The sequence below is a fragment of the Cydia splendana genome, chromosome 16 (assembly GCF_910591565.1).
Source record: "Cydia splendana chromosome 16, ilCydSple1.2, whole genome shotgun sequence".
NCBI classification, from domain to species: Eukaryota; Metazoa; Arthropoda; class Insecta; order Lepidoptera; family Tortricidae; genus Cydia; species Cydia splendana.
Window position 1 is genome coordinate 8,735,822 of NC_085975.1, and position 16,747 is coordinate 8,752,568.

Consider the following 16,747-nt stretch of genomic DNA (forward strand, 5'->3'; position numbering starts at 1 on the left):
ATTTGGTTATCATTTCATATTAAAATGGGGCTTGAAATTTGGTAATCATTTACTATTTTTGGGTTAATAATGATTAGTTTCGTGTCATTTCCTTTAAAAGGATAGTAAAATGTAATAAAATTGGTAATCATTTCACATTAAAATGATGCTATAATTTTGGTGATCATTCATTATTTTAGGGTGGTAAAATAGATTTTTTTGGTATTAAATTTTACAAAATCTGGTGATCAGTTAAATAGCAGCCTAAAAATATTAGAAATAACATGTCAGATTAATAATTAACATTAGAAAAGTCATGCAATTCATTATTTACAATTTCAAATTCCTATTGCTATTCCATTTCATAATCAAAGTATTCATGTATGGAATAAAAACACATGTCATTAAGCCATAAAAATAATTTCTTTTTAAACTTGTTGATTGGAAGGTCTTTTATGTCAGCTGGCAACCTATTAAATATTTTTATACACATGTAAAATGAACTTCTAGCTGTTTGTTTGAGACAGGTTTTTGGCAAAAATAGTAGATTGCGCTGTCTAGATATACGGTCATTGTAACTTATTATATCGCAGTTTTTTTTTAAATGAGTTTCATTGAGGCGAACAAAAAGAGCCATTTCATATATGTACAAGGATGGTAGTGATAACAATTTATTCTTTTGCATTACTGGCTTACAGGATTCCATTTGTTTAATTGTGAAGATGGCTCTTATACATCTTTTTTGCATTATGAACGCCCTTTGCACATCAAATGAGTTACCCCATACTATTATACCATATCTGAGTGTAGACATAATGTAGCTGTGATATGCCAGTAATGCTGATTCTCGAGATACTGTTTGTCTGGCTTTCCTCAAAGGGAATATAAATTTATTTATTTTACTACAAACACCACACATAACATGCTCATTAAAGGTTAAATGTTCATCCAAATCTATACCAAGAAATTTGAAGCTTTTATTTTCGCTGACAGAATCACCTAAACAAGTTATATTTAGCTTCAAACTTTGACGCTTACTAGTTCTAAATTGCATATACCTAGTTTTGCTTACACTTGAGAATCCTGAGAAGATTATTTACAATTGTTTACAAATAAACGTACCTAACGATATTACTTTTATAAAGGAACGATGAAATTGAACGATATTTTAATACTTAGTTATTGAGATGAGATGAGACGAAAACATCATTACTGTAATCACCTACATATACCTACCTATTGTTATTCACCATAAATATCAGATGTTTGCAAAAATCATTGAGGTTAGTGGCATCGTTTTTGCAAACAATAAACAAACGAAGTATAATTAAGATTCCTCATTAGTGAACTTTTAATGTACTATTACGAAACCTGTTATTTATGGCAAAAGTATCGAAAAGGAGAGTAGAGCGGAGACGCGCCTATATGTTCACAAAACATTTATTTATGTGTCGACTGCTCGCTCCTTTCTACTTTTGCTAGACCCGGAGACTCGTAATAGCTATGTGAGTTCGAGGTCAGACGTGTATTGGGCGAGTGAAGTGTTGTGTAGGTAAGTTTTAAACAACAACCTCGGCATCAGTCACCCGCGATAGCCGGCGACCCGACCTGAGATAAACACGTCTCGCTCGAGACTTCAGATCCCCTCCATCCGACTCTATCTTCATTGATATTTGGGCCAAAAATTTTATTATGAGTTTTTACTCTGAAATGGAGCAGCCGAATCGATGGAATCGGTGACCAAAATTAAACTCTGGTGAAGTGATATAGGTGTGTGTGACACCGAGATTTTTAATGTTCATTATTACCTACAGTAAAATCTAGTATTTGTTAAATATGCCTTGTATAACAAAAACCTTTATGTATACTCGTGGTACAATATGTGCTGGTAACATGGGAATTTCTGAAAATTACTAGTAAAATCACTACTATAAACAGTCTTGATCTTCGAATTAAAATATTTGGTAGGTAATTTATTATAAAAATGCAATCAAATCAGAATTTTTCGCACAGAGCAACAGATCTATAACAATATATACCTATAACAATACTTCACATTTTGCAGAATGCACGTAGGTACCGTTTACGTTTTATTATTTTAATCGTACCTACTTATAAATACTTAATCTCTCGCGACTTATATGACCAACTCGGTTATCTATATCCTGTAAAGGCGCATTAATAAAGAAAAACAGCTGACAACAAAGGAACAAAGCGAGTGCGTGTGATCTAATTAGTCACAACTGCTTTGCTAAGTAATATGCTGTTATGGTAAAAGTTGGTCAGCTGCGAGCGAATGATTCGTCGATGCGTGCGGCGCATCCGCTGCACTTCCGATAACGCGTGAGTCAACCGCGCGCGCAGCGCGGGTTGATCTCGGGCTCGGGTCATTCATAGGTACTGTCTCATCACCCTGTCAGCGGTTTTCGCACTTCGCAATGTACCTATAGGTGTCGTGGTCACAGTCCCCTGTCAGTCGAACTAGCGCCGCGTGTGAGACAGGTCGCGTCCGGCCACCCGACGCCGCGACAGTAAACACGATTATCGCCCGGCTACGGACACCAATAGTGTGATAAAAATGAAAACAATACCCCGACGGATCCGCTTAGTGCTCGGTACCCTCGAAGTGTTATTACAGTGATTTAAATAACGCATATGGCTTATCATTTGGAGACTTGTGTATCAACAGTGATAACAGTGGCGGTGACAGTTATTTCGGCGCATTACATCACCTGTTAATTGGTCGAAGCTATCATTATTGTAGCTATCAATCAGGGATCGAGGGTAGTCGAGTCAGTAGCGCCTAAAAGGTGGAAGTGGCAGCACTTCTTTGTCGGAGGTGCTAGGAAAATGCCAGTGTTCGGTTGCGAGATGTTGACATCGTCCGAGCTCTGCCCCATGGGGTACGGTACGGCGCCCGAGTACATGCTGCCGGGGCCCGCCATCACCTGGGACAAGCCTCAGGAGAGGCAGAACTTCAGTTTTACGCATAGGAGTCTCTCGGAAGAGCTGACTCGCCCGCCATTGGCAACCACGGTGTACAATAATAATTGCGGAGGTGGGTTTCATAAATTTCACGTGACGTTTATGTCTATTGATCGCATAGTGAAGTAAATTGATTTATAGAAGTCAAAGAGTTCGTAGATCGGGACCCTTTGAAAAATATTTAAATTAACCAGGCGTCGTTATTGTATTGTGTTACTTAGTACCTACACATAAGCAACGTCAATGTCGTTATACCTTTATATTCTAAAAAGGCAGATGAAGGGTGAAAATTTTAAATCAATGAATACGATTTCGATAACTAATAGGTACCTATTATCATTGTTATTTATTACATTATATCTGAATATTTCCAACGACTTAACTACCTAATTTTTTTTTATCATATAGTAACACGTCGTTGCGATTATGGGTTGTTTTTCGTTAAAAATTTCTTGGATACAATATCGTATCTTAATTATTTAATAAACTGTTATCGCTGAGGCGATAAAAACTGACTCCGGCGCTTTCGATGCGTAATTACTTATTGAGTAATTTAACACTTGATTTTGCGAAAATTGAGACATGGTTTTCTAGCGATTTTATGAACCAGGCTGAATTATAAAAAAATACACCACCTACATTAACTACACATACCTACTTATATTCTATTCGATAAACGTATACTTACCTACACTATATTTCAAAGATTATCGAATAAGTACTTTTCTTAATCACTAACGCATCACTAAACTACTTATATTATGAAAGAAACACAGTTTGTCCATAGGTATTGTAATTTTTTAGTTTAATATATTTAGTAAAATATAGTTTTTAGGGTTCAGTCGTCAACTGAAAACCCTCTGAAACAAGCATAGATACAATTCTAAATATCTTGAAAATGGCTGCCATTATTTCAGCTTCGGCGACGTAAGCTATGTTTATTTATTATCTTAATTACTTATATCTGTACTTACCTACATAGGAACACAAATCGAATGAAGATTACTTTTTTATGCCATGGGACTCTGCTCATCGCTATCCATACTATATAAATTTACATAGATATAGTATACTATGTATAAGTAATTATCAAAAAGTGGTCGTCAAAACCCGCGCCAAGGCTCCCAAACCTGCCTGCTGACGCCAGAGTCGACGGCATGACGATTGTGAATACATTAAATACTTTCAAACACCTACCTAATTCACTAAACATTTTGTCTCACCTGTTAGCTCGTCTCCAGTATCAGTGGACCTTGAGATTCGTAACGATCACGCTTAATTGTATGTCAAACATATAGGTTACGCTCAGTGGTTTAATTATTTGTTACCATACTACCTACGAATGATACGTTGCTATTAGCCAGTAGACATAAATGCTATAAAATTATAAGTGGTGGCATAAAAAAGTTTGATCTTCGAATTATTACTGTTTGTATTTTCCTTATTCGCAGATTGTGTTTCCGAATTATACGAGTTATAAGTTGCTTATTTCTCGGCATTTTTTGTTTTGAATAAGTTGGAGTTTTGTTTACCTATATCCGGATAGTAATATAGGTATATAAAATATATTTACTAAAAGGCATAATAACAATTGGTAACATACCTATATTTCAAGGGTAGAGTTCTATGAACTTCTCCACCCTTTGAATTTCTATGCAGGTTTCCTCGCGATGTTTTTCCTTCACCGAAAAGATAGTGGTAAATATTAAATGATATTCCGTACATACACTCCGGAAAACTCATTGGTGCGAGCCAGGATTTGAACCCGCGACCTCCGGATTGAAAGTCGGACGTCAGATCCACTCGGCCACCACCACTTTTTATACCACAACAATATGTAATATGTTTATTCTGAATTGTCGACAGACAGCGAGATGCAGCTAGAGACGAGCAGCAGCGAGGCGAGCGCCGGCAGCTCGGCGGCCGTGTCGCAGCACTGCGCCATCTGCGGCGACCGCGCCACCGGCAAGCACTACGGCGCCAGCTCCTGCGACGGCTGCAAGGGCTTCTTCCGGCGCAGCGTGCGCAAGAACCACCTCTACACCTGCAGGTACTGCACTATTATAGTAATTTTTCCACCTGGAACTGACCTGCACTTAAACATAGGTACACTTTTAAAAGGCAGAAAAACAGTTGCGCACATTACACATGAAGCCTCCATAACGTGTGCCTCTTAGGAAAGCTCATTCGGTGTTTTAACCTCAAGCGAACTTTTAATTAAACAAGAGAGCTTGGCCTTCCGCTAAGATTGTCAAATCACAGCCAGACAGTGGATTTTATAATATTTATATGGAGTTAAGTGAATGCGCAGTGGTATAATCACAGCCAGACAGTGGATTTTATAATATTTATGCGGAGTTACGTGAATGCGCAGTATTATAAGAAAATTGGCGTGTGACCTCACACGTTTGCCTTGACAAATTCAAATTGTCTTTTAAAGATGGCCAGCGATAACCTCCAACAGATTCCAATATGTTCCACATGCAACTAAAGCCAATACATACTTACATCCGTGTCTCGTGTTATCTACTTACTGAACTATAAGTATTCACCTTAAGACTTTATATCTGTTCTTTCCTAGAAATATATATTGTTAAGCAGCGCTTAAATCAAAAACTACACTATCTATAGTCAGAACTACATAGGTATATTGATGATTATGTTGCTGTTGCTTAAACTGAGAGCACTCGACATAGCAACCACTTAGACACTTGTACGCACACGTGCGTAATGAACTCATGACACATGTAATACACACTTGCTAAGTTGGTATATCTTGTCGTAACGTTGAATAATGCCTACTAAGAAAGTGTTTACGAGCTTCATAAACTTAGCCGAATGTATTTACAAACACTGTTATATATTCAATATTTTTTCCTGGCGGTTTAGCACGGTCGCGTTTTTATCCCTTGTCACCATGCCTGTCACGTTCTAACAAGTATGTAAGTGCGAAACGGACGCGCATAGTGATAGTCGATAAAAATGGAACCGTGCTGAGCCCGCTGGACAAGAAATAGAATATTTCACCCGAATATTATGTTAACTTAATCTAAGAAGAATCTGGTTCAAAATCTAAGGTTTTGATAGAAATTTGTTCGTACTGAGGAAACCCAGACAAACACGTACGCCATGGCATTATCAAGGAGAAGCTAAAACTTACGTATGGTATTAATATTGACACAGTACACGGAATCGCCAACTTCATCGATGTTTATTTGCCTTATTAATCAGTTTGAAACGAAACTGTGATTGTAATCGTACACTGTTTTATGTTTCAGGTTCAGCAGAAATTGCGTAGTGGATAAGGACAAAAGAAATCAATGCAGATATTGTAGGTTAAGAAAATGCTTTAAAGCCGGCATGAAGAAAGAAGGTGAGTGCATGTGGTTTAAGTTATAATGAAATCAATATAATTGTTTATTTTTCCAACATGTCATAACATGTGACATGTATTGTCCTTCTAGAAAAAATTACGCGCCATTTAAAATACTATAATGAGACTGACAAGTAATTAATTGGGGAGGGAAATGAAAATTAAATGATAAATAATTTTCCTGTTATCCTAGGAATATTTGCTATTACTAAGAAATAAGCTTAAAAGTTATCTTATTTTGACCCTAGGAACTACGAGGTTTATTTTTGAGATAGTAATATAGTAACTCTGTATGTATGAGTTACTGCGTTTTAACTTTGAGTAGCAGTGCGAGATACGAGATTTTTTTAAAGTACCTAGTCATGTAAAAAAATGTTATATTTTTAAGTAAGGATTTTACTAAGTATATCCGCAGTGTACAACGTACCTTTACCTAATTAAGGGCCACTTGCACCATTTAATAACCCGGGGTTAATCGGTTAAACTTGTAGTTGCCATGGTTACCAGTACAAGTCACTGGGTTAACGATTTAACCCCGGGTTAGTGGGATGGTGCAAGTGGCGCTAAGTGGAAAGTAGACATATGGAGGGCTAAGGTCGTCATCCGATATGCTCTTATTGGCTTTATTGCCCGTCTCAAGGAAACTAGATTACAATATTAATTTAATGTAGCTGTAGCTTTCATTAGCTGTCATCAACTATATCGCAAACAACATTTCGTCGCAATTAGCTCGAGATGTAATTACACGGTAAACACGCTTATGAATAGGAACCGAGGTTATTTGTAAACTCATTTATAATGAAATCATTAAGTATACTTATGTTTAATTATTGAAATATTTCGAATAGCTAAATGCGCGCGTTTTGACGCAAGGGGTGGGAAAACAGCGCAATCTTCCTTACTGTTGTGTACAGTCATTCGTTACCATTCATGGTAGAGCACAATGAATCATATGTTCTATGTATTTACATTATACCTAATCTAATGTTTTTATGGGATGTTTGTGTATGTGTGGGGCCGGTTGCATCAACCACAATTGACGGACTGATCAACAGTAGTGAACTATGAAAATTCCCATACAGTAAAATTATGCGGACTTTTTAACGCTGACCGACGGTTTGGTGCAACTGACATTGAGTCTTTCTTGCTACGGTGTGCACCTATAATTGCTATTATCTGTAAAGTGGAATGTCTTAAAATTGATCTGTCACTTAATTAAACCAGATCGATAAATTATTGGCTAGGTGTAATAGGTTTAGGAATGCAATTTGTATATTGGCATAGATGCCAATATACAAATTGCATTCCTTATTAAACCTAGCCTAGAGGCTTGCCGCATATTCATGAAGACTGCATTAAAATTGCATCATTTATTCTTCTAAAAAAAAAGGCTCCTAGGCACCGGACATATAAGCTCAGATTAGAAAGTGCGAGAACTAGTATACGAGCTCAGTTGCAATGAAATAGGTACAACCAATCCAATCGATCGATCAAATACCACAATATAATGCTATTCGCGAGTTCTCACACTGTTTAAATTAGCCTTTACTTTCCTAATTTTTTTGCAATAAGTATGCAAAGTAAATACTTTATTTTTGCAGCTGTCCAAAACGAGCGAGACCGGATCAACTGCCGGCGGCCGTCGTACGAGGAGCCCACGCAAGCCAACGGGCTCTCCGTCGTATCCCTGCTCAACGCCGAGCTGCTCAGTAGGAAGGTCATAGACGAGGTGAGACCAGGCACAGTATTCTTCTTAGTGATCCAAAAGACTCGATCCTTTGGAGCTCTATTCTTTAGGGCTCGCCTCATCTCTTGACGCCTAAAAGGCTATAAGCCTATTTAGCTCTTTAGCCCCCGAGCCTAGTTCTATTTAAGAGCCTAGACTCTTGGGCCTAATAACCTTATTAAGCCCCTAAAAAAAGCCTATTTAGCTCTTTAGCCCCAAGCCTTAATAAGGTTATTAGCCCTAAGATTCTAGGATCTTAAATAGAACTAGGTTCGGAAGCTAAACAGCTAAATAGGCTTTCAGCCTTTTAGGCGTCAAGAAATGAGGCGAGCCCTAAAAAAAGATCTAAAAGGCTCGAGTCCTTTGGATCACCAATTCTTCTTCTCGTCTCTTCTTCAGCCATAAAATAGTTCTTTTACAGCGTGGCAATAGTGTTCAAAGTGGTTTGCACGCACGGAATCATTGATTTACATTGTAAAAAGAGGCTATCATTTCTTATGTCCTTATATTTATATCTCGTTGTCAGTTGTTCGGTCCTTGTTGCAGTATTAGGTCTTAATAAGTTTAAAATAATACTTTAGTCGAAATTACAATAGGCACTTAAGACGATACTACGATTTGTGTACAAATAGATGGAATATGTCTGCAAATAATTATATATATATAAGCTATAAAGATAAAGTGCTGGCCATTTGGTAAACAATATAATCAATTCTGGCTTTCTGTCTGGAATTAGGGTATTTCCCTCTTTTAGTTTGATAGAACTAACGTGAACTCTATTTCTTAGAGTTAAAGTTTTCATCAATATTTAAAACCTACATTAGGGATTTTTTATTACTATCTGACATTTATTTTGTTATTTTTCAGACCATCAACGTGTCGGACGCGGAGATCAACAACCGCAAGCTAGCGAAGATCAACGACGTGTGCGACTCCATCAAACAGCAGCTGCTGATCCTCGTGGAGTGGGCCAAGTACATCCCTGCCTTCACTGAGCTCCACCTCGACGATCAGGTACGAATCGGGGCGCCCTTATTACGTCGCATTCAATTTATAATCAGCCGGGTCCGCACAGAGAGAGCATACGCGCGAGTCAATTTCCTCGCGCACAAAACGGCCAGTGTAGACGTGCCTCGCGCGCGCTGCCTCGGCCGAGGCACGTCTACACTGGCCTTTTTGTTTGGCTATCAGTCTGAACTAAAACGCTTAAGCGTCATAATTATTGTAGGGGCTTGAAATAATGTTTGGCTTGAATCAATCAATTTCTTATTTAATCGATTGATTAAATCGCGTTTGACTATCGCTTGTGGCTAATGAGGTTGATTACTATCGCCAATAGAGTTTAAACCAATCGTCAATCGTAATCAATGACAGATGCCATGCCATTATGTACTTATGTCACGCAGCCAAGGATGATGCCTAATTTATACTTCTGTGAAGACGACATGGTAGTCGATTTCGAGGTTTCCAGGGGTGTTGATTTATAAAATGTTTTTGGAATCTAATCCAAGGAATCTGTAATATGTGCTATGGATTCTACCCTTAAGCTATGTACCTACACTGGATAAAGCATTTCCAATGAAATAAATGTGATGTGTTGTCAGGTGGCGCTGCTGCGCGCGCACGCGGGCGAGCACCTGCTGCTGGGCTGCGCGCGCCGCTCGCTGCACCTCAAGGACGTGCTGCTGCTCGGCAACAACTGCATCATCGCCAAACACAACATCGGTCAGTCGCACATCCTGCATCACACATATAGGGTCATTGCGCTAGTTTTCGTCCAGTGTCAGTTTCCGTCCACTTGACGAAATTTGAATATAAACCTTCATTGCTGCACAAATTTGGAATTATTGCAATCCTTAATATCTAAACAATTTATAGAAGAAAATTATAAATGAAATGTATTATTTGCTAATCTGTCAAGTGGACGGAAACTGACTCCGGACGGTAAACTGACGCAATTACCCTAATTTGTCAGTAATAAATCTTAAAATTCAACATTTATAGGTTTTTTATCCTTCGCGTCTACATTTTTCAAAATTTCCGTTTTTTTTACTCACTCGCTCTGCTTGCTAGACCAATATAGATTCATTCTCTTAATTAATCAATGAGCGGTTTCTGCTGACATCTGCCTGAAAATGCTCTTTAACGCTTTTCCAGGCATTGTACGATTTATCGACAACATACGCGCCGATAGAATTTCATCTTTAGCATTCCGATTTAAGGTTCAAATTGATTGCCTTAAAATGAATCATCAAAGCTGGATTAATTGGAATATATTTGTATTTTTTGGGAAAACCTTGTACATTCGTGCGGCCGGGAAAATGGTTAATTGTACTCATAAAATGTATGATTTCAGACGGGCGTATGGACATAGACATCAGCATGATCGGGATGCGAGTGATGGATGAGATCGTAAAACCGCTGCGGGAGATCGACATCGACGACACAGAGTTCGCCTGCCTCAAGGCCATCGTCTTCTTCGACCCTAGTGAGTACCCCACATTATGTTCCCTAATAGGCGCAAGCGTGTCACACACCCGTAGTAACATTATAAGATCGGAATTGGCACCAGTTAGGGATCAGATAGATGGGTAACGAATAGAATATCACAGCTCATTTAACGCCTAATTTATGTTGACACATTTTTGCCGAAGTGTCTGTAATTTGAATGATGTTTCTGGTGGTTTGCTAGTATATAGTTAGGGACCTTTAACAGACGACCAACAAAATACCATCAAAAGGAAACACTTTTTTAGAAATATGTGCAACGAAGTAATAGGGGTCAAAACCCTCTGTTATTGACTCAAGTCGCACTGGTTTTTTTTTTTGTGTCAATGCATTATCAAGGTACAGATTGTAATAATATATCCATGTATACTCCACAGACGCTAAAGGCCTATCACAACCGCAGAAGATCAAGCAGCTCCGTTACCAAGTGCAGATAAACCTGGAGGACTACATCAGCGACCGGCAGTACGACGGCCGCGGCCGCTTCGGCGAGCTGCTGCTGAGCCTGCCGCCGCTGCAGAGCATCACGTGGCAGATGATCGAGCAGATACAGTTCGCGAAGCTGTTTGGAGTCGCACACATCGACAGCTTGCTGCAGGAGATGTTGCTCGGAGGTGAGATGATTTATAATTCTAGCATGAATTAGGACAGTTCGATGATTGCCGGTATTTTGGAAAGTTACTTGTGAGCCTGCCGCCGCTGCAGAGCATCACGTGGCAGATGAACGAGCAGATACAGTTCGCGAAGCTGTTTGGAGTCGCACACATCGATAGTTTGCTGCAGGAGATGCTTCTTGGAGGTGAGATCATTTATAATTCTAGCATGAATTAGAACAGTTCGACTCTTGTCGGTATTTTGGAGAGTTACTGCTGAGCCTGCCGCCGCTGCAGAGCATCACGTGGCAGATGATCGAGCAGATGCAGTTAGGGTTACCAGATACAAATTTAGAATTTCCTGACAAAATTCCTGATTTCCGAATATTTTTCCTGACATTCATATTTTTGACGACGACGAGGGGGGTGGCCACCGATACTTCTTATTATATTGTTCTCTTTGCAATTGCGAATATTAGACATGATATCGATTTCTAAAACATCTATGTATGTATGCTTCAGTAAAGATTTGTTAATTAATAATTACGAAGTTATTGATATATAAGTTGAGTGGATCTCATTTATTATTTTTTTACAATGTTTTTGGATCAATTTAAGTAAATAAAAAGGTACTTTATAAAAAAAGTCTATCAATTCAAGAAAATCCTGACATATTCGTGTTCCGTCCCCATTCCTGACAAAAGTCCAAAATTCCTGACATGTCAGGAAAATTCCTGTCATCTGGTAACCGACTGTATCTAGATACAGTTCGCGAAGCTGTTCGGAGTCGCACACATCGACAGTTTGCTGCAGGAGATGGTTCTTGGAGGTGAGATAATTTATAATTTTTGTATGAATTAGAACAGTTAGACGCTTGTCGATATTTTGGAGAGGTACTGCTGAGCTTTCCGCCGCTGCAGAGCATCACGTGGCAGATAATCGAGCAGATACAGTTCGCCAAGTTGTTCGGAGTCGCACACATCGAGTTTGCTGCAGGAGATGTTGCTCGGAGGTGAGATAATTTATAATTCTAGTATGAATTAGAACAGTTCGACGCTTGCCGGTATTTTGGAGAGTTACTGCTGAGCCTACCGCCGCTGCAGAGCATCATGTGGCAGATGATCGAGCAGATACAGTTCGCCAAGTTGTTCGGAGTCGCACACATCGACAGTTTGCTGCAGGAGATGTTGCTCGGAGGTGAGATAATTTATAATTCTAGTATGTATTAGAACAGTTCGACGCTTGCCGGTATTTTGGAGAGTTACTGCTGAGCCTACCGCCGCTGCAGAGCATCATGTGGCAGATGATCGAGCAGATACAGTTCGCCAAGTTGTTCGGAGTCGCACACATCGACAGTTTGCTGCAGGAGATGTTGCTCGGAGGTGAGATAATTTATAATTCTAGTATGAATTAGAACAGTTCGACGCTTGCCGGTATTTTGGAGAGTTACTGCTGAGCCTGCCGCCGCTGCAGAGCATCACGTGGCAGATACAGTTCGCCAAGTTGTTGGGAGTCGCACACATCGACAGTTTGCTGCAGGAGATGTTGCTCGGAGGTGGGATAATTTATAATTCTAGTATGAATTAGGACAGTTCGACGCTTATCGGTATTTTGGAGAGTTACTGCTGAGCCTGCCGCCGCTGCAGAGCATCACGTGGCAGATGATCGAGCAGATACAGTTCGCCAAGTTGTTCGGAGTCGCACACATCGAGTTTGCTGCAGGAGATGCTGCTCGGAGGTCGGTACATTATTTATTTGGATCTTCAACAATAAGTACACTGTTTCTAATGCGCTAACTAACATGCACTATAAAAATCTATGCGCCTTATCACTTATAGAAGACCACCGAATGCATTAAAGAAAAAAAATACAGGTTGAACTTATTCTACACTTAGTTTGCTGAAATTTAAAACTAAAATTTACATGTACAGTTTGAGCACGAATCTCTCGTTATTTCGAGTCGAGAAAGCGGGAGAGTCAACGATATTTGAAGGAAGATCTCTAGTAAAGTTTTCGGTTCACTTACTGTGTTCCGACAGTCCTAACAGGAGTCCTCAAAGAACTTAAATATGTTCTTTTCTGTCTTGTATGTTCGGTCGGCTAATAAAGTCCGTTCGTTTGCAGGCGCATGCGCCGAGCCGGCCGCGGAGGCGGCGCCGGGCGCGTCCCCGCCCCCGGCGCAGGCGCAGGCGGGCTCGCCGCCGCTGGTGCCGCAGCTGCCCGACGCCGCCATGTTCCCGCCGCCCTTCAAGCAGGAGCCCAACATGTGAGCAACAACCACTACCTACCCGCCCGTCCATCATCATCCATATACGATTCCACGCCATCGTAACATGTTTCAAATTGTCGCCGGAGGATACGCCGCGCCGCTACTTACGAGACGTTGCCGCACCGAGTACCCGGCAAAATTTCTAACAAAAACGTAACGCAACGCAATAATGCACGGCCCTATGCGTCTGCGCCAGTGTGGTCGATCCTTAACACATTTTTTTTTTGCCACGGCTCATAGGAACCTAGGGTCGGCTTGACAACTAATCCCGCGAATTGACATAAGCACTAGTTTTTACGAAAACGACTGCCATCTGTAGCGTTTTCAGGCAAAAGGTGCGACTTTTTGTCAATAAAACTATTCCTACTCGTAATTGCATTTTTATACCAGTGGCGGGTACTGTCTAACATCTAAGACTCAGTGCCTTTTGCCTGAGAACTACTTTTTAGTAGACCTGTCAAAGATCTCACAATGTATGTCTGTTTTTCATCTCAATGGACGCTTGAATTACTTTAGGAATGTTATTATTTCGGTATCTATAATATATTGTTTATTGTTTGAACCAGGAGCCCTGAGCACTCGTCCCGCATCATGAAGAATGGCGACATAATCATGTTATAAGACAACACCCTCGCGAAAACAATATGTGCCTTCCGGTGTAAGCAGCTAACTATAGTTAGGACTCCTGTTTCTGGTAGTCAGACTTGTATGTGTCTGAGATGAAAGATTTATGAACTATTTATGTATTAAATCACACTTACAACCGGGTCTATCGCGAACATATGTGTAGTGGATGGTTTGAAAATGTGATGTCTACCCCAAACTTTTTCATACACTTTTCGTCGGGTCGGGTAGTTACACAATCGACACTTTTGACATTTTGCTGGGACATCAGTTAGCCACGACCACGACCAGTGATACCTGTATCGAAACGTCAGTCAAAAAAGGTAACAAAATATATTCACGATAGATACGGTTGTAAATGTGATTTAATATGTATGTATATTATTATCGTATTTTAATTGCGATGTATATCGCAAAGATATTTTCGACTGTTTTAAATGTTATAATGAACGTTTGTTGGGGTGATCCAAACCCGTTAGTCTGTTAGTTTTTAATTATGTGGTGCCTGTATTTTATAGATTTATACACTTAGGTGTAGGTATATAATATGACCATTTCGCCCAATATAAGAGTTTTTATTTATACATAGTTTAGTCGTAAGTACGGATACTCCAAAAGTGCAATTATCTTCTATAACTCGGCTGTGTGACTCGGAGAAGACAGTGTCGTGAAAAGAACAAACATATCGATCAATCGAACGAAAGCGACTGAGGTATTACAATTATGAACGTTCAAGGAAAATAATTATGTTAATATAGATTGTGTTTCTTTATTTTTCACTATCTGCTGATTTCTTGAATGTTAGTTACCATTAGTAAGCTTAGGTGATGGTTCCATTGATTATTCGTTATATACGGGCAGAAGAAAACTATGTACGTTTCAATTCATTTTGAGTCAAACGAGTTGTTTTGTAGGCATTTTTTATAAAATATTAAATGTGAAACGTGTGATTTAATGTAGACTGTATCTACACAATAAGTTTTAGCATTTTAATGCGCTTCCTTTATTATAATTTTGTAGTCGATTTATACCATTGCTATGAAGTGCTCAATAATAGTTTCCTTTAAGTGGTTGGAGAAGTTTTGCCATATGCGGTGAAAGTTATGTACGTATTAGAGATTTAGTACGAAATGTTGGGTTTGAGTCGTAGTTGTTATATTAAATAGGTGCCTTATTATCCTATTGAGGTGTATTGTTGAAAATGTACATACTATGTTATGAATTTTTAGTAGAATATATTTTAATACATAATAATCTGTTACAATAACGAAGTTGTTTTATTTTATAACACTGGATATAAAACATTAAACCGTCGTATAAAGTAAATTTACTATAAAAATAGTGGACAATTGCCAACTAAACATATCTATACAAAACAGTGCTAAAAAAACATCTGAAATTTTAGAGTATACGTCGTTCGCACTGATACATTTAGTGACCACAGGGCACTACCCTACCCATTATTCTTTATGAGGTTTAAGGGTGACATAAAAAAAGTTTTACAATATTATATTTCCTCGTTTACATTCCTTATGTAGCCCAATTTTGCTCTTGAAAGGTATTGTATGGATGTAGAATTGCCCCGCCATACTAAGTTGGACAATTTGAGTACTAAGTGGCCGGTTTTTCGTTGACGTCCATGTACCCTTTCCTCCTGTCGGTGCGATTCTTGCAATATAAGTACACCACGGAAAGCCCCGACACCGCGGCCATGGCCATCAGCGGTACGTACAGGGGATACATCCAACAGAACATCATCTGATGAAGCGGTAAATGTTTACTTTGTGCTGTATATTGATTCCAGTGTGAACGACGTAGTGATTATAATTATGCTCTTCGGTGTGAGCTGGAATTACGACTGATAACAAAAACGATTCTGACAACTGACAGTTGTCAGCTTGAGTTGCTGCATGAGTTCTGCAATGCATTAAAGAGGTAGGATTATTGTCACCTTGTTTATGATATAAATTATATGATGTACGCACAATATGTAGTGCTGAGTTAAATCGTCTAGTTGGCTCCAACTTGAACACAAATCCTAAAAAAATTAGTATCGAAAAACACTGCTTTGACTGGCAAAATAATACAAAAATTTATAAAAAAAATATTATTTATTTCGTATCACAATTCACAAAAATTCACGTGTACTTTACGTGTAATTTAATAATAAAATAAGAACTAGTTATAATGTATCCTTCAATAACATTGATTGTCCAGTCAATAAAACCAGTTAAAACCTGTATAAACTAATATTAGTATTAATCTATAATGCGCATGCAAGAACTGCCATTATGCTTATTTTTTACTCTTTAACATTCCGTTCATTTTCCGAAAATATAAGCTACACTCATCTAAAGCACAGAATAAATAATAGTACTAGGTACAGAAGACTCACTCTCTAACAAAACGTGTCTGTTACGATCAGCACAGATATGGCCGCTAGGTGGCGACATGGCCGGCTTATGGCAAACCCCAAAATTGGGGCCGATCGGATGTACTTTTAGCTACCTGTAGCAAAGCGACGAAATCGCGGAGTGAGCCACGCCTGTCTAAAGCAAAGAACAGTGAATAGTAGGTATAGTTATGGTTTACCATAGGGTATGTCCATAGATGTAAATGCAGTAATTGAAAAATAATGATTTGGTGTTTATGGCTCTTATTATCGAAGTAGGTTGAGTATCATATCATTA

The 16,747-nt window shown here is 39.0% G+C and overlaps 1 protein-coding gene across 3 annotated transcripts in view; it reads left to right on the forward strand.

Annotated features, from left to right (window-relative positions):
* LOC134798194 (hepatocyte nuclear factor 4-gamma) overlaps positions 1-15,324 on the forward strand; it is a 62,931-nt gene extending 47,607 nt beyond the window's left edge. For 2 of the 3 annotated variants that reach the window (XM_063770556.1, XM_063770555.1), the window contains exons 2-10: positions 4,831-5,014; positions 6,243-6,337; positions 7,939-8,066; positions 8,931-9,077; positions 9,668-9,788; positions 10,420-10,551; positions 10,949-11,185; positions 13,289-13,430; positions 14,000-15,324. In XM_063770556.1, the coding sequence (XP_063626626.1) occupies positions 4,831-5,014; positions 6,243-6,337; positions 7,939-8,066; positions 8,931-9,077; positions 9,668-9,788; positions 10,420-10,551; positions 10,949-11,185; positions 13,289-13,430; positions 14,000-14,054 (1,241 nt within the window). In that variant the 3' untranslated portion in view covers positions 14,055-15,324. Of the gene's footprint in view, positions 1-2,215; positions 3,038-4,830; positions 5,015-6,242; positions 6,338-7,938; positions 8,067-8,930; positions 9,078-9,667; positions 9,789-10,419; positions 10,552-10,948; positions 11,186-13,288; positions 13,431-13,999 lie in introns of those variants that run through there. The other variant, XM_063770554.1, reaches the window with a different exon arrangement.
* The last annotated feature ends 1,423 nt before the right edge of the window (positions 15,325-16,747 follow it).